Source organism: Platalea leucorodia, assembly GCF_965183815.1.
Source record: "Platalea leucorodia genome assembly, chromosome: 4".
Classification (NCBI taxonomy): Eukaryota; Metazoa; Chordata; class Aves; order Pelecaniformes; family Threskiornithidae; genus Platalea; species Platalea leucorodia.
This window is the reverse complement of record NC_138826.1, coordinates 13728075-13745744: the sequence shown is the minus strand read 5'-3', so window position 1 is coordinate 13745744 and position 17670 is coordinate 13728075. Positions and strand designations below refer to the sequence as shown.

Here is a 17670-nt window from a genome sequence, read left to right as displayed (position 1 = left end):
TTTGGAAAAGGGGAACAAAAAGAACAAGTTCTTAGATGCCAAAAGCAAGAATAGTGTCCCATTGTGCTTGGAGCTGTATGTTCTGGTGGCAAAAGAACTGGTCTCTCTCTCCAAAGTCCTTGTAATCCAAGTAGGTGGAGAAGTGATTAATGTCTCCATTTCATGCTTGAAAAGCTGAGAGGTAACACAAGAAAATTGTCTCAGTTAAAATCAGCAAATTTCCTGCTTCCCAGAATTAATGTCTTATCCAAAAAAAACCCCATCTCACTTCTTTCGTTTTTTATCCTTTCCTTCTCACAGTGATAGTCTATCAGTTTGCTGTGTTTTAAAAGGTACCATCCAGAAGGACTCAGTAACACTGTCTGATGTGCAGTAGTTATCAGCTGAAATTCAGTACCAGTAAAAACAAAAAATTAAACAAGATGGAAAACAATGGAGATAGTAAAAGCTTTAAACAAACTAAAACCCAAAACCTCAGTATTTTTTACACATGTTGTTTTTTCTGGAGAGGAACTGGCTTCTTAATTCTGAACTCCATGCACTGGACTCATTCTGGACATTTGCATTTATTAGACACAAATTTGCATTGATAATTTGTTACTTTTTAAGTCTTTCAGAAACAAGTTCTTCTGACTGCTAAATGCTTTGATATGCCAATGCAAACATCTTTCAAGTAGTTCCTGCCTTTTTGCCAGTGGTTACTGACTCCCCAAAGACTTTTCAAGGTCAGGCCAAAGTCAAAAAGATACCAAGTATTTCCAAAATCATTAATCTTTCTTTTGGATACCTTCTAAAGAACTGTCAGGAAGTATTTAATCAAGTCATAAATGCCTAACATATAATCAGATTTAAATCATCTTGGCTAAAATGATTTTCCCACAAATCTTGGTAGTGGATATATTTTCAAGAAAACACTTTCTTTCTCTCTTGTGTCCTATCCCTCAAGCTTTCAATAGTAGCTTTCCCTATCCAGTGTGAAGCCAGTTCATTGTTCTCCATCAAACTGCATTTAAAAAATTCTTCTAAACACACTGCTGACCCTGTCTGAAATTAGCACTTTGGAAAATGTGCATTTCTGGCTCCCCTAGAATTAAGAGTGAGAAAAAAAATGTGATTTTATGTTTATTAATCTTTTATCTTTTTCTTTTGCATATTGACTGCTGAAATTGTCTTCTATTGCTCTGAGAGAGTCTCACTGCTGACATGAGACATTTGATTTATTTAAAGGAAAGATCCTTGCTGTTCTCAACTGTGCAGGGAGGATTTAACTCAAAGCCTCTAATAATGAACTGTCTCTTCCCGCAGGTCCAGTGGAGCACGTCCATCTGAGTGTCCCCTTTGTCGCCATCAGAAATAAGGATGTCAACATTACTGCAGTAGTTTGGCCCAGTCAGGCAGGCACGCTTACCTACTTCTGGTGGTTTGGTAACAGCACCAAGGTACAGTTGCCCTTTGGTTCATTTTTACTTCCTAAGCTTGTCACACCAGACAGGGAACTCTCTCAGCCCTAATAAAAACTTCTTGCCTTTGCTTGATTTGTGTTTTATTTTTTTCCTTATCTAAAAAGGGTTGTCATTATCTGAACTTCAACCTTTGCGACTTTATTTCCTCCTGTCTCGTGTTTTTCTTAGGAGTCATTACTTTTTTACATCTGGTTTTTATCAGCCCTACTGAGCTTTGAAGACCACTGTTATTACCAGCATTCAGTTGCAACTTAACTGAATTATATACCACTATATATGGGATAATACTGGCTTTCAACACAGTGTTTAAAAACTGCTAGTGTTCAAATAACCATGGGGGTTTCCATTATGTACCAGTATGCAGTATATAATGCTGGATTCCAACACAATACTTTAAAGCTGTTGGTGTTCAAATAACCAGTTGTATCTAGAATGTCAAGCTAGACTTTCAATGAATTGTTTGTGTCTGTCCGTGACCATTGTTCACAGTCTTGGATATATTAGAGAGAGAAGTGAGACTTCTTTGTAATGAATTTTCAAATGATTGGCAAAAATTTATTACAAAGAGCTTTTTAATCAATAATTAAAGTAAGTGAAACTACAAGTTGCGGTCATGCTTTCAAATGGAGAGAGCAGGATTGCTTATTAGCTACCATTTTTATTGCAGCTTTAGGAGTCCTCCATTATTACAGTCGTGAAATGTACAGCTGATAGTTTTGCAATGTAGTATCTGCTGTTATTTACAAAAGCAGTTTAAGTCACATCATTGTCTACGTTATTGAGTTGCAACTGAAGATGGACACTGAGGTGAGATCACAGGAGAAAAAAACGTGGATTTTACATGAAATATGGAACTTGAGATAAAAAATGAGAGGCACACAAGTATTTTATTTTCTCTTTGACAAAGCTGCTTGCATTTTAACCTCTTACCCTAGCTACCAACAGTAGCAGAAATAAAAAAAAAAAAAAACAAACAAACCAGGAAATGCTGTGTCTACTGGGATTTTACATCAAGTTAGGAAGCTTACTGTAAGAACTCACCTGTTTTTGTGGAAGCATAATTGAGGCACCAGAAGAGCTCAGGAACAAAAACCACTTACTATAACTTGGCAAGTTGCTGTGCCCTAGCTGAGCTGTGGCAATCACCCACATACACACATCGAGTCTATGACAAGTACCAGGTAATTCCACATAGTTTATACTGCACTGGAAGAGGGGGGTGCAAAATCACGTTACAGTTCAGGTATTTTTGGCTCAGTGCTCACACATGGACAGCCATTAAAGTACATCTGAGACAATTTAGGTACTGGTAACTTGATCATCTGCTTAAGCCCTCCAGTGTACCCAGGTGTCAGAGTTTTCCTACGATTGCTTTTGTCCTTAATATAGTTAAGTTGGTGGTGAATAGGGCCTTAAAAAAAGAGTTTTTGAAATAGAATGTAATCTAGAAAAGGTAGAGCAAAGCAGTGGTGTTTGCTGAAGATTTCCATGCAGTTCTCATGGTGCTTGCACCTGGGTTGTAAATATGATCTGTTATCTGTTTCATCTTCTAGCTTAAATTTCAGACCCATAGGCAACAAAGTACAAGCAGATATGGATGTGTTTGGGATGGATTCTTTGGACATAGCTGTACATGGAGTAGCTGATCTGATGATACCTTGGAGTGATTGTACATGTTGCTGAAATATGTTGAGATGTGAATTAGCAAAGATGGTGCCATTTAGCTGTGGCCAAATCAAAGACCCAGAGCACCTTTCATTCTTTGCAAAGCATTATCTCCAGCTACCTCATGAAATGTACTTCAACTCTGACAGAAGTATGGCAAAGGATATAGACACCACAGCAGCAGCCACCTTTTTTTTTTCAGGACAACAGTCTGCATCGCATCGAAATTCCTTCTGGGATGTTTAATGTACATGTCAGATCCTTCTCTGTGCCCACTCATGGGCAAACTGTGGTGCTCTTAGTACTGTGGAAGATGGGGACACTTATTTGTGTGTGAATTACAGGATGAGGTGTGTAATATTGTGCATAGTGACTGGTGTTGTTAGGTGATATATTCTGGTTCCATGCTGAGGGATTGCAGCTTCTTTTCCTGTTCAGCCTGTAGGCATCCCAGGCAGAACCAGATGTCTTGTGTCACTGTGCAGTCTCACTAAGGTACTCCCTGTGCTGCTGCACTGGCAAATGTTGTCTTAGACTCAAATGACCTGGCTGAGGCTCTTCTGCTGCCCTCCCCACCCTGCTGGAACCACTGTACTGAATTTCTACTGTGATAATTTTTGCAGTATACCTGAAGGCCAGTTTGCTTGGATTAACACAGGTCCAGTTTAATAAATGTGTCCAGGTGTCTAATAGGTTTGAGCAAATGAACCTTAAACTACTTGATTTAATTTACAGTTAGTTTCCAGGTCTTGGTGCTTGAATTAAAATTAAGGAGTTGGCTGAATGTTGAAACTCCATGATGGAGGTGAAATCATCCATGATAATGGAATGTCCAGCATACACACGTACAAAAAGGAAAAATGGTAATTTTAAAGGCCAGATTGGTTCCTCTTATCTGCCTTTGCACAGAATCACAACCTGTAACCTCCAGGAAGATTGCTAATATCATGCAGTTTGACATAGGCCCATTCTGCTTGTCCAGGATGTATGCATTTCTAACTATGTTACCTAAGCCTCCAGGGCTAGCACAAGCTGGCACCCTTGCTGACTTGGTCTGTGAGTTTCCTGTGAGCAAACAGATTTTTTTTTTTTCTATTGCTTTTTCAGCTCATGGATGAGGTGGTAAAAAGAAGGTGGCATTCTGCAGGGAGGGAAATGTGTTTGCCAGCCTGGTGTATGACAGTGGTAATTTTGATTTGGCTATGAAAATGGCATGTATGACCACGACAGCCAGGCAAATTGGCTATCTGATGGGATGAAACATGAGAGCTGGAAGGAGAATGTGTAGGGGTTTTCTTCTGGAAACAAACTGGCAGTGTAGTGAAGGGACAATAACAGTGGTGTAATGGTTTTATCTGTGTTCTTAGACCTCTAAGTGCTTTTGCAATGGAGGCTAGTATCAGTATTTCCATTTTAATGGTTTAATCTAAACCAAGAGATTTGTCTATAGACCAGCTGTGTCAGATCAATGGCACTGAGAGGGCTAGTCCTTTGATTTTCAGTATGCAAATCTCTTTTCCCAAATGTGGTGCACTTTTCTCATCTAGATGTGTATCAGTGTGAGAGTTTCCTGTGCAAAGAGGAGAGCTGTAGTGCATCAAGGACATTTTTGTTTGAGAAGGTGCAGATAAAGCCAGCCTTCTCTGCCAGGGCTCTGAGCTGGCTAAATGCAGGTCAGCTTTGCTCCAGAAACCATTCAGCCACATTCACACAGCAGTGTTGGCAGGTATTATGCCATGCTTTCAGCCTTGTTAACATGGTTTGCCAGCTTATGGTTGGAGCTAGCTTACAGGCTCAAAGCATGGACAGAGCAATGCTGGGTGCCCTCACCCTGTCCTGAGCACAGTTGCTCTGAGAGAGATAGATGGATTTGTGCTCATGAGAGCAAGGGTTGGTCCTGATTTTGAAAAATATGGATTGTTTGAAGAAGTATTTGAACCTTTGGTTTATATTCAAATGCTATTTTGAGCTAGTCCCTGTGTTTTGCACAGCTGATGTAGCAACTGTGCTGAGTGTGCATGCCTGTGGGTGTACAACATTGCATTCTGCAGCACTAATTCTGCAATTGCTGACTGTGCTCTACTGACATATTCAGAGCATAATGGGTTGCAGTTCAGTGGAAGAATATTTCAGGAAGCATTTACTGAAGTGAGAGAAACCTTTGCCAATGGGACAGTTCTCACTGGGTGGTGTTTGGGCCACATTTAGGCCTTAGCAGGACACGCAAGCTCGGAGCACAATTCCTGTATCAGGGAGGAAGGAAGTTGTGGCCTGGTGGATTAGTCAGGTGCATGTTGTGATCCTGAGTTAATCTAATCCTGATTGTGAAATTAACATCTGTGTTTACTTCCTGCAGCCCCTCATCACCTTGGAGAGCAGCATCTCATACATCTTCACCGTGGAGGGGATGAACACTGTCACCGTGCAGGTTTCTGCGGGCAACACCCTCATCCAAGACACCAAGGAGATCGCAGTGCATGGTACCCTCAGCCTTTTACAATCAGATCTCAGGGGGTATCTAGAGGTGAAGACAGTCACTGCTAAACCAAAATGAACTCTCTGAACTCCCTAGTGCCTGGAGGAACCTCTGAAGACAAACTGCAAACAAAGTAGCTCAGATGTGTCATGATCACAAAATACAGAAGTGAATTGGATGGGGCAGCTAGCCAAATTTGTAAGCTCAGCACTGTAGTAAAGTGGCTGGTGTCTCCTTTGCCTATTGGTCTGTCTGTACACCCTGACTGGAAATTCCCCCAAAAAAACCCACTTAAAGTCTGCAGCCAGACTGCCTGCCCTCTGCTTCCTAGCTGTGGCAAGAAGTAGTCATAATGCGTCATTAAGGTGGCCTGAATCCAGCTGGAGTTTCTCTTTCTAAAGTGACTGTATAAATGGCAGGGATCTGGAGGGGTGTGGAAAACAGGGGGCAGAAATGACTCTGTTGTTGGTATCTCTGCCCATCTTCCATGCCACAGCTGGAGGTCTGAGTGTGTCCACTGGGATTCCCTGTGAGTAATGTTTGGTATGTTCTTGCCATATCTACACGTCATGGGCTCCAAAAAGCACCCTTTGGCAGACCACAGAGCTTACCCAGTTTGGGGCTTGATAAAGGCTGATTGGAAGGCCTCTCTCAGTAGTTTTGGCCAGGACTTTGAGATTTCTCCAGAGAATAATTTCCACCCCGGGCTAGTCTTCATTTTCCTTATCCAGTTATTGGCATCCAGCATTTGAGGGCAAGCTTTTCTCTGGATACCAAGCTTTATTGAGAGACCTGGGCTTCAAATAACTCAGGTTGCACTATGTGTGTCTTGTTTCAGTAACTGAATATAAATAAATGTCCTGCTGGTGACTGGAAAGCCGTATGCTCAGATTTAACAGCCAGCTAAATAGATATTTATTGATTGCCTGGCTGTGAAATGCAATGGGTTTTAATAATTTGTTAATATGATTTAGTAATACCCAAACTCGCTATTAGCAAATATAAGTAACCCTCTACTTGATCGTTTTGAGCATTGCAAAGTGCAGTGTTTACTTCTGGGAAACTTGCATCTTTCCACTAGTTTCTGGAATGAACCTGAATCGAGCATATCTGAGAGGGGTCCCCACAGGTGATCTTGATCTTTGGTCCCGGTAGGTCCAACAGAGCACTCCTCACTCTCTGTTTTTAAACACTTTGTGAGAAATTTTTCCATTCTATTTAAAAGATCCAAAGCTTTGGGGTTTATCACAAAGATAAATTGATCCAGTCAGAATGTCCAAATAGTCCTATGCAGCGCCATGCTGCAGACTGACCTGGTCTAAGGAAGGAGTCCTTCCAGACCCCCAGTCTGGTGATTGGTTCAAGTCTGAGTACATAAATGAGTGACACTTTTGCTAAACATGCACACTGCTAAATTTGTATCCTAATCTGTGTCCTGTGTTACATTATTGTGGCTCTAGGCAGGAAGGCATGGCTTTCTGGTGTTAGCAGTGGAGGAGATTTATTCAGGGTTTTCTCAAATTGTGATTAACAGACCAGAATTTACTCAAAAAATTAATTGGACATGGTACTGAGGGTCAAAAGTCAAAGGCTTTATATATCAGGCTCTGGGTTAAGCCTTCAGAACTTGAGAGAGTTTCCCTGCTCTCTTTGATGCTTGTTTTATTAAAAATATACTGCACCATCTAAAAAGAAAGAATAGATCTTGCAAAAGATGCAACATAAATGCTGTGCTGGCACAACCCTGCTATTCTGTGGATTTCCTCATTTATCCTCTCGCTGGTTTATCTTGATCTAAAACTGGTACCTTCTTACAAATGATTAATGGTACTTATTTGAAGTGTCTGGAGATTGGGTGCTTCAAGGTGAGGCAGAGCACATCTCCAAAAACAGAAAGGAGAGTCTTCTACCCTCAGAACTTATATCTGAGTGTGATTCCCAGCCTGGATCTGTGCCTCCCACTGGCCCGAATCCATTGTGCACAGTTGTTATAAGGATTCCAGGCTTGGTCTCTGGTGACACCAGAGGGGAGACTTGGAATTGGAGAAAAATTTAAATTGTTCTGTATTTGAAGTCTAGAAAGTTATTCTTTCTCCCTGCAATCAGTCAATTAGGAAGTAATTTCAAAGTATTTCATGAATAGCCATTGCTTGATTAGCCAGTCATTAGCACCACTGGGTTCTGATTTGTTGGGGTATTAACCACTCATGGCTTCCCTTCAGGAGAACAAACAGATAATACCTGCTTTTGAAAACATTACTTACAGTAAGTGTTTGTTCTGCAGAACACAATGCATGCAATTGCACAGACCTTCCAAATTTCAGCCAGACACTGCCTTATTTACTGGTCAACTTCCTTGTAAGCAGAATCTGATGAAGTTGAGTGGCAAAATTACGAAGTCCAGAGGCATCATGAAGGGAAGGCATCCTCTTACCTCTCTCATTCTTGCTTCCATTTCTTCTGGGAAAAGCCATAAATTTGCATTAGGGCAAAATGCCCTTTATAAGAACCTTTATAAGAATTCTTCCTTGCAAGCTTTTTGTCCTGCTTAGTGTTAGCCAGCCCTTTTTCTTCCTCCAGCCTTTCCTCTCTCTCTTGCTTTAAGATAATTTAATTATGGTCTTCCTGTTGTCTTCTGCACCCTTGGCTGTACCCCGAACACTGCCCATGTAATCTTCTCATAAATACTGTTTTTCTATTCCAGAGTATTTCCAATCTCAGCTCCTGTCATTTTCTCCCAACTTGGACTACCATAACCCTGACATCCCTGAATGGAGACAAGACATTGGCAAAGTCATCAAGCGAGCTCTAGCACAGGTGAGCATCTGTTTCCTTGTCTGTACTAACACTGACTAGGCTGTTAAAACATGCACTTTTTCAACATGCTAGCTTAAAAGAATGGCAAAGAAGGGCAGTAATGAAGCTATAATTTTAAATTGATAAAAAGCTTCTTAATATGCTGGATCATTTTACAGAGGTAAACTATATTGGGAATTTTGTGGAAATATTATAATTACTTTTATTAATGTTTCTGTGGTGCTTTTTAGCTTTTAATATTCCTGAAGACTTTACAAATTCTAGATTGTAATAGTATCATTATTATTTTGCCAAATTGATATTACAGTAACTACTGTTTTCTACTCCAAACACTTGGGTAGCGTTACTGTGTGTTGTTAAACAGCTGATCTACTTCATCCCAGAAGACATTGTAGTATGTTGGATGCATGAGGAAGATATTTTTACCTCTTCTGATACTCAGTCTTCTAATGCAGCTAAGTGTGGCAACTGTTGAACGTTATAAAGCTATACTCCCTTTCCAACTGGGGCAAAAAATGAGGATTCAGAGGGAAAGTAAACTTACCTTTAAAATACAGGACAAAAAGAGACTTCTGTGGGTGGAAGATACTGAATCTTCCTTTGGGATTAATTAGAATATGTAAACTAGCACTCATATTCTTGCAGGAAAGGGGACAGAATAATTTATGATATCAAATAGCCAGGGACCTTGGTTTTGTGTGAAATCAGGAGATAGATTTAGGCAAGCTTTTGTGGTTTTTTACGTTCTGCCAAAAATGTATCTTGCTTTTTTTTGCTTCAACCACAGCTGTTCTTAGAAATGGAGGCTGATTATTTTTACAGGGAAAGTACATTCCTGCTCAGCTTTTTTCATCTGCAGCCCACTCAAAATTCACAGTTTATAAGAGTTTCACTGATTATTTTCCCATCCTAAGAAAGCACTAAGTTCATTTGTTTAAACTGTTGTTCCCTTTTACTGTATTCAGAGTCAAGCTTGCAGAAAAAAGAAATTAGTTAGGTAGTAACTACAAATGGTTACAGACAACAGTAGAAATCATGAAGAAGTGCTTACTTGTATATCCTTTTGTGACTATTTGGTTGCAGCCTGTGGTCTATGCTTACAGGACGGATCACCAGGAATGGGCTGCCCCATTGATACATTTCAGTTCAGGAATGAGGAGAAGGAGCTTGAGGTGGCGTAGGACCAGGGAGCTAATGGGGTTAGCCTCTTATAGCAGAGAGTTTCTGAGCCAGAAGAGGCTTCTTGCCCTACTGAGGATGCACAGCTTGGATTTGGGGAGAGAGGGCAGTAGCCTCAGTGGGCAGGTCATGCTGAAGACGGTTGTGAGAGTCAGGTGTGGAACTGACTCTTGGTTCAGCAAACTGAGCAGTTCCTAGCACAGCCCTCCCAATCAGCCCCAGTAATAAAAAGTCTCCCACTGGAGACATTAAGTTATTCATGTGTGGCAAATGTGGATCCCCATAACCTGATATTAGAAGGTGATTGCAGGCAATTTTCTTCATCTGTCCCTGTTAGTTGCATGCTTACTAGTGGTAGCTCTGAGCCAGACTCTCTGGATTTGAATTTGGGTCATTCTTTTGTAGCGAGAAGGACTATATGGAAAATTAGGATCTGTAAGCAAGGTAGGTTTGGACTTTGGGTTAAGATCTTTGGGTCCAGGGGTGTTGTCAAGCCTACATTTACTTCTAGAAATGAGGTAGAGTGAATCATTGGCAGAACCTCTATTTCTGACCCACCAACTGGGCAGAACAGCTCATTAGGACCACAACACCTATAGTGGAACTGGCAAATAACAATTTGATGGGAGCACAGTTTCCCATAGTGAATGGAAACATCAGTAACAGAATAGCAGCTAGAGACCTCCTTTTTACTTTTCTTTTAGGTGACTGGTATCCCTGATGAACAGATCTTGGTAGCTGTATTTCCTGGGCTGCCTACTTCTGCTGAACTCTTCATATTGCCCCATAAAAACACAACAGAGAGGAGGAAAAGCACTGAGGCTGATCTGGAGCAAGTAAGGAAAGAAGGATTCATGGAACACTCATTCCTATCACACCATTTGCAGATGGGCCCCTTAACTCGTGTGGCATTAAAAATGACTCACAATAAGTGTGATGGAACTGGATGCATCTGGGACTGTGGCAGTATAGTTTATGGCATTAAAGAAAATGATTTTCACAGGAAAAAACAGGCTTTTCTAATACCTCACTGAGATATGTCACAGTCTACCAGCAGTGGTTCTTCCTAGATCAGTGGTGTGTCCTTATTACAGTGGTTATGGCCAAAGGAACCTTGAATATGTACTCCCTCTACTCCCTGGAGGAATGCTAATAGACAGAGGCCAAAGCAGCAAGATAATATACTGAGGTTTACTAAAAATAAATCAGGCTCTTCAGCTCGTATATCACTGGAACAAGACCTCTTTTTTCTGCAGCAGCAAATGGCGTGTGCAAACTATATTTGGAAGTTACAATATCCATCCATTTAGATAAATAGGTAATTACAGTGATGAATAGCAACAGTGATATGCAGGCAAGGGAAGAGCTAGCAACAACAGCACTAGTCTGCTGAAGCTTTCATGCTAGAATTACCAAGTGATTAAATCAGCTCTACAAAGGCAAAGGAGTGAAGTACTGCTGGAAAGGCTGCTTAGCTCTAGCTAATGTTCTTGTATGCAGCACTTTACCACATGCAAGCTATGTGTGAGCCCATCTCCAAGTAACTCTTGGAGGAGTAACTCTTCTGTGATCAAACATTAAATAATTCAGATGACTGCTGAATCCTGTGGAAGCTCTTGTCACCCACTGAGCAAACAGTCCCCTCTGAGTAGTACATTTGTCGTAGGAAGCTAGCAAAGCTGGCCTCTTAAATTTATGGTGGTGAGTGTGCAGAAGAGATGCATTGTGGTGGGAAGGTTTGGAAGGATTTTTGGAGGGATTTTCTTGGAGTCATTTCTATCCCATTCAGTAGGATCTACCCATATTAGAATTCCCTACCAACAAGGTGTTGTGTCAGTATTTTATATATCAGTATTATGCAGACATCTCAGATTAGGTTTCTGACTAGCTGACCATGAGGCCTGAAGCTCTAGTGCTCTAATTTTATTTGATGGTATACTCACTTGTACTTTGGCACCCGTTGTTGGCTTCTGCTTGAGGAGCTCTGCCCTCTCTGATGGAGAGTAGGCCATCAGAAATACTCAGTAGCTGTGCCCTGACCATCAGAACTACACTAGGGAGACCAGGCATTAACAAACTCAGGCTCCGGTGTGGCATTGCGAGTATGTGCTCTGAGGCAACCAAGTAACACATCATAGCTGGGTTTCTGAGCCATGAGTAAACTCCAGTCTAAGGCCCCTCTTCTAAATGAAGGAGAAATATGGCAAGTTTGCCATTAACCTTCAAAGCTGGATTGTCTCACCCCCAACAGCCTATTTAAACAGGAGCTACATAACTAGGATTGTCCTGAATCAATGTGAGGAAAGAAGTGTTACTAGGCTGGACGACCTAACTCAGTTTCATCATCCACCAATGAGAGGTCAGTACGTCAGTGATTTCCCAGTGCATTAGATCAAACTCACAGGACATTGTGGAGGGTGAAAAGACCCTTAGTTCTTTTCCTTCCTCCCCTACCCCCCTGCCCCCTCCGCCCAAAAAAAACTTGCTAACTTTCTTAGTTTGCTTCTCAGGGGAGGTAATAACATACCCTGTGAATCTCAAAAGTCCTGTAGGTAGACTTGTGTGCAACAACATGCAGTTCCATTTAAAGCACATGTACATGTTTCTCTCCACTTCCTCAGTCTCTCACTTCCCTTCTTTTCCTGAAGCCGGTAAGAGATGTTAGTCACCATTCATAGGCTACATGCATTCCTGAATGTTCTTCAGACCTCGCTGTCTTCTCTATTGTAACTACCTGTATCTCTTATTATTTCATCAGGTGGTAGAAATCCTTTTTAATGCTCTCAACCAGAACCTTGTCCAGTTTGAACTGAAGCCTGGTGTTGAAGTCATTGTGTATGTTACTCAGTTAACACTAGGTGAGTGTGGAGTCAAATGCATAGCTGTTGTTCTCTTGAGGTTTCAGACAACTCCAGGAGAATCAGTCTATATCAGAGCACTCACAGTTTGGTATGTGCTACTGGAATACGTAGGACTGATTGTATTGAGACATCGTCTGTGGTAGAAGCAGGAAGTGTTAAAAATGGAATCCAGCAGTGGCATCTTCATGCACCAGTTTGTACAAGTATTAAAAGTACCTTCTAAGAGTTCCCTATGGCTTAATTAACTAGTGCACTGATGTTTTTCAAGTGTTTTAGAAAATCAGGTGAATGGTGTTCTATTAAGCCCTTATTGGGCACCTGTGGAATTCAGTGGGAGTATTACTTTCATGGATATTAGATCAAATCCTTATTGCAAGGGGCTTGTTAATGTTATGACGAGCCAAGAAGCTTTATAGGGGCAAAGTACTCATGAAAAGATCTAGGCCTCTTACAGGGAATACGTGCCTGAATATTGACTTCTACAAATTAGAACTTATTTAAATTTCAATGCTACCTATCTCCATTTTTGCAGAGTAATGAATAGTCGCTTTAAGCTTCATCACCCCTTTTGCTTTAAACCACCCTAGTGTGAAGCACTCAGCTACTGCTGAGAATTTCGGCCAACCTAATGTGAAGCTCTCAGCTATTGCTGAGACAGTGAGGACTACAGAGGAGATTATGGATTTATTTTTGCCCTTGATTTTTATGACTGTCCTTACAATTATGCGAAATGGGGGATCTTGTGCACGTGACATTGCCAATAGCCTCTCTGAAAGACTGGGATTCATGTCCCGGGATAATATACTTCAGCTTTTTTTACATAAGACTCTCAGAGAGCCAAGAGCTGGGCTAAACCAAGGCTCGTGACCACTCCTACAGGTAATGTCTTTTTGCCTTCACTCTCTGACTGTTGTTTGGGGATGAGAGTCAGATGTTAATAGGAGTAGCCTGGAATGAGTGAATTTGCAAGACTGGGAATGAGATCCAAATATCTGCAGTCACCAGGTTCAGAATCTGGGTTTGTTCTAGTAAGACACTGCAAAGTGTGGATTTAACTTATAGTGCTCAACTGTTCTCACACCCCCCCCAGTGGGGGTGCTGCATTTGTTTCATGACCATTCCTATAATATTTTTGACTCAGGTGAAATGACAGTCAGTTCTTTTCCATGAAAGAGTCTGTAGAAGTAGTAGAAGCAGAATACTGACAGCATCAGACTCCTAGGTGTGAAAATTTGGCAATGGAACCAGAAGTGACTCTATTTGCATAGACTTTGTTCCCATCTTCTGGGTGACAGAAAAGGAATAGAGAACAGTGAAAAATCAAAAGCAAATATTTATGCAGAGTGAGAAACACTCAGCTGCTATTTATAATCATTTGCGCATCATTAGGGACTTCTCATCAGATTCTTGATTCTCAGCTCAGTGCTCAGGCCATTAAGATGGTCTGCTCCAATGAGCCGTGGGAATAGCTGCATAAACAAGGTATAGTAATACACTTTATTTAGCCCACCCAAAATGTGAAGGATAGATGGATCAAATCTCCAACATGTTATAATGTAGTGTGTGTTTGGGTCCAGGATTATTGCTTTGGGCTCCTCCACATTATGAAAACTCACTCAGTTAAAAAGTCTGTAAGGTACAATACAAGGATGAACCTTGAGGCTTCTCACAAGACCGGATCCCTGTCACATGTGAGACAGACACATGTCCTTGGAAGATGGGAGACATGCTGTTCATGGATGCTCTGAGGTAGCTTCTCCAAAGGGGAATAGACATGCATTAAGCCACACCTCACAAATTCATTTCCACTCCAGTCCCTGGAAAAGCCTGAAAAGAAATAGCCAAGAGTATTAACACAGGAGTGATCAGCCATTCAGCTAAGCATGGATTGCTGTGCCTTTTCACTAGGAGATGTTAGACTGCACTGTCTTGAAAAAGGAGCTTGGCTTTTGAAGGACAAGAGAGTCAATTTGTTTCCTACTGATTGGTCTTGCTGAAAACAGCATGCACCATGCAGTGGTGATAAAGCAGATGTGGCAAAGACAGAGTTGAGCTCAACTCTCTGGTAGTTATGTGTTCCCTAATAATATCTTGTAAACTCAATGCTCTGCCTTTCCTCCTGCAGCACCCCTTGTTGATTCCAGCACGGGTCATAGCAGTTCGGCGATGCTGATGTTGTTGTCTGTGGTATTTGTAGGCTTGGCTGTTTTTCTAATCTACAAATTCAAGAGGTAAGTTGAGAAACTTTGAGGGATGGGAGAAGGGGACACTGCGTGGTTTACAGGCAATCTAGGCAGAGCAGTGTCTGGATTGCAGATGTAGAGCATGTTATGCTGGCCTAAGTCTTAGAGCAGTATAGTTCCCTATTTTGCATATATAGAGAGAAAACCATCTACTGCCTTTCCACCACAAACCTCGTGCTCTGAAAGCTCACCAACAGATCAAAAATCAAGCTGTGACCTGCTTCAGCAGTTTTGTTTGAACCACAGACCAGAAATGGGAACCCTGCATGCTCACAGAGTACTGAGCTACGCAATGCAGACTTAGTCAAAAATCACATGATGGATGTCTTCATACAATCTATATCCATCTGGTCTACTGCCTTAGTGCAAGAGTATCTCATTTGTATGTTGCAGAGTGAATAGTTCAGTCTTGAAGAGGAATAGGTGTGATTATGTTAAGGGAGGGAGACTCAAAGCCAGAAAGGTTTGTGGTAAGCATCAAAATGCCTTTGGGAATCTGTGCTGAGATTTTCTTTGCCAGATGTTAATATAAACCTTTTGCTTCCAGGCAGCAGGCAGGACCTGTGGTGGCCCATGGCACTTTGCTGCTGCAAGCTATGAAACAAAATATGGGATAAGAATGGCCTGTTTGCTGAAGGGCTGCCTTATGAGAATATATTTTAGGCAGATGGAGCTCCTTAGGAGGAACTTTGCGTTCAGTACAGTACTTACTGTGTTAAATGGTCTATGTGCCCAGATCCTGCCCAGTGGCAAAATACTGTATTAGAAGCATAAGCTGAGTCTGACTTAAAAAAAAAAAAAAAAAAATTCTGGACATGAGTAGTTCCTACAAATTGAGAAGCTAGAGCTTTTCCTGTCCAGATTCCAGCTATATGTTTTTCTCTCCAGCTTTTCTGCAGCCCAAGATAAGGCTAGTACTCGCTAATGATGTTAGTAGGATACAAACAATATTCAAAAATGAATGATAAGACAGGCATATATCCTAGTCTCCAGGTTTAAAGCTCCCCTCATTTCTAACCTCTTGCATTAACCATTGTCAAAATTAGTGGGAGGCACTGCTTCTCTTGCTTGATCCTGTGCACATCAAGATCTGTTACCAAGCTCCCACTGACTTCGGTGGCCCAGTACAATTTCCAGAGAACCTGTGTGAATTTGCTCAGGCCCAGATTTCCAGGCCTTCAGTGTACTTTGCTTGTTGCAGTCTGAAACCGTCTCTCTGCTTCTGTAAGGTGGAATACAGCTTCCCAGGTGAATGGGGAATAGGATACAGCACTTGTTTAAGGCATTGATTTAATAATGTGCTGGGGAGGCAGCTGATGATTTCTCTTAGTCCCAGATGTAGGATGAGGACAGCCAAGAATTTTTTCTGGGAAATGTGTCAAGATGTAGGTACAACTGTTTCTAAGACATGCTTGCCTTTATGTCTTGGTGAGACAGTTTCTTAGGTTTGGCCTAATGTCTTTGGCTCTGCGGTCAGGGATCAGTTACCAGGAAGAAGGATCTGTATATTCTGGCTGCTAGAGAGCAGTAAGGAGCTTGGTAATCCACTTTGCTTTGGCAGGGTCTAGGTCATATTATACTACTACAGCTCATAAAACTGACTCTTGTACTACTTAAGCATCCTGAGCCTTGAGCATAGTAGCCATCAGCCTTGTGCCGTGCTCCAGGGCTGGGAAGACACTGCCTTGTTAGAATCTGTCTGAAAATTGAATGTATTACAAATTGGAGGTGAGGGGGTAGGTGGTTAAAGCATCGGTTTTGCTTAGCCCAAAGCTCATCAACTTGCTGTTCCCTCTTATCTGCTCTATCCCAAAGAGGACAAACCCTGGTCAAACTGGCGAAGTTTAGGATTAAGTCAGATATCCAGAATGTCCTCAGCTTGATTTTTCCGAACAGAAAGCAACTTTTCAGCTCTGTCTAAAACCGCTGGCTCAATGGATCAGAAGTGAGAGCATGCAACAATTCTTAATGGAAAAAGGAGGTGAAAACAAAAGCTTTCCTTTAGCTCTCAGTGATGCAGAGGTCCATTAGCAATATGTACTTTTCTGATTAACGGTGATCCCAGCCTGAATACAGAACTGCTGCTTACAGGAAAAGGTTGTGGGGAGAGCATGGGCCTGCATGAATTTTTAATTCTACAAATTTATAGAATTGGTGCTTTGCTGGTTTGCACACAGACTCCTTATTATGAGTCCATCAAGTTATAGACTCAGCAGGCATTTTAAACACTGCTGCTAGAGAGATGCTTGTTGAGGAGCTCCGGGTGGAAAAGGAAGGAAGGAAGGGGGAAAAGTAGGGAAATAATCTGTAAAAAGGTTGTTTCTTTTCTGGGAAATTGAGCATATAGGAGGTCAATACTATACGTGTATGGGTGGTGAGTAATAGCGGAATACTGGGGCAGTCAGAGTGTATGTGTCCTGGGACAGGAGTGCAGGAGCGTGTGCTCAGAGAGGTGTGGTGGGACATTGTGGCCACCTGGGTCTGTGCTGGGAGGCACAGCAGCATTAGGTATGTGTGTATGGATGCACATATGTACAGCCATCTCAGTTTCTTTTTTCCCTAACTCTCTGAAGTAGCTGGAGGCTCTCTGCCTCACAACTCTAAAGAGCTTTTCTCACCTTTCCTCTCAAAGCTCAGAAGACTTCGCTTCTCTACCATTGTGTTGTTTGGAAGTGAAACCAAGTCTTCCAATATCTCCAGGCATGTTCTCATGTTCACATCTCTACAGGCCTCCAGACATATTCTGAGCACTTAAATCCTGTGGGAATGCCTTTGTCCTCTCATCCAATGTGTGCATTCCCTGTGTAGTGCTTATGTCTACTAATGATCTATAAGACATGTCTGAAGGTTAGAAAGAGAGGGTAGGAGAAAGGGAGAAGAACATGAGGTTTGTAAACTGCTGCTAAACATCCCAAATATGTCCTGACTTGCTGCTAGTTCAGAACAGAATGCCAAATCGAGCCAAT

At 41.7% G+C, this 17670-nt stretch overlaps 1 protein-coding gene across 1 annotated transcript in view; it reads left to right on the top strand.

Moving 5' to 3' along the window:
* Positions 1-17670, top strand: part of SORCS3 (sortilin related VPS10 domain containing receptor 3) — a gene marked incomplete at both ends in the record, with an annotated part of 312909 nt that overhangs the window by 293194 nt on the left and 2045 nt on the right. Inside the window, 6 exons of the mRNA XM_082311355.1 lie at positions 1306-1439; positions 5485-5608; positions 8309-8421; positions 10305-10436; positions 12359-12458; positions 14587-14692. Coding sequence (XP_082167481.1) covers positions 1306-1439; positions 5485-5608; positions 8309-8421; positions 10305-10436; positions 12359-12458; positions 14587-14692 — 709 coding nt within the window. The remainder of the gene's footprint in view (positions 1-1305; positions 1440-5484; positions 5609-8308; positions 8422-10304; positions 10437-12358; positions 12459-14586; positions 14693-17670) is intronic.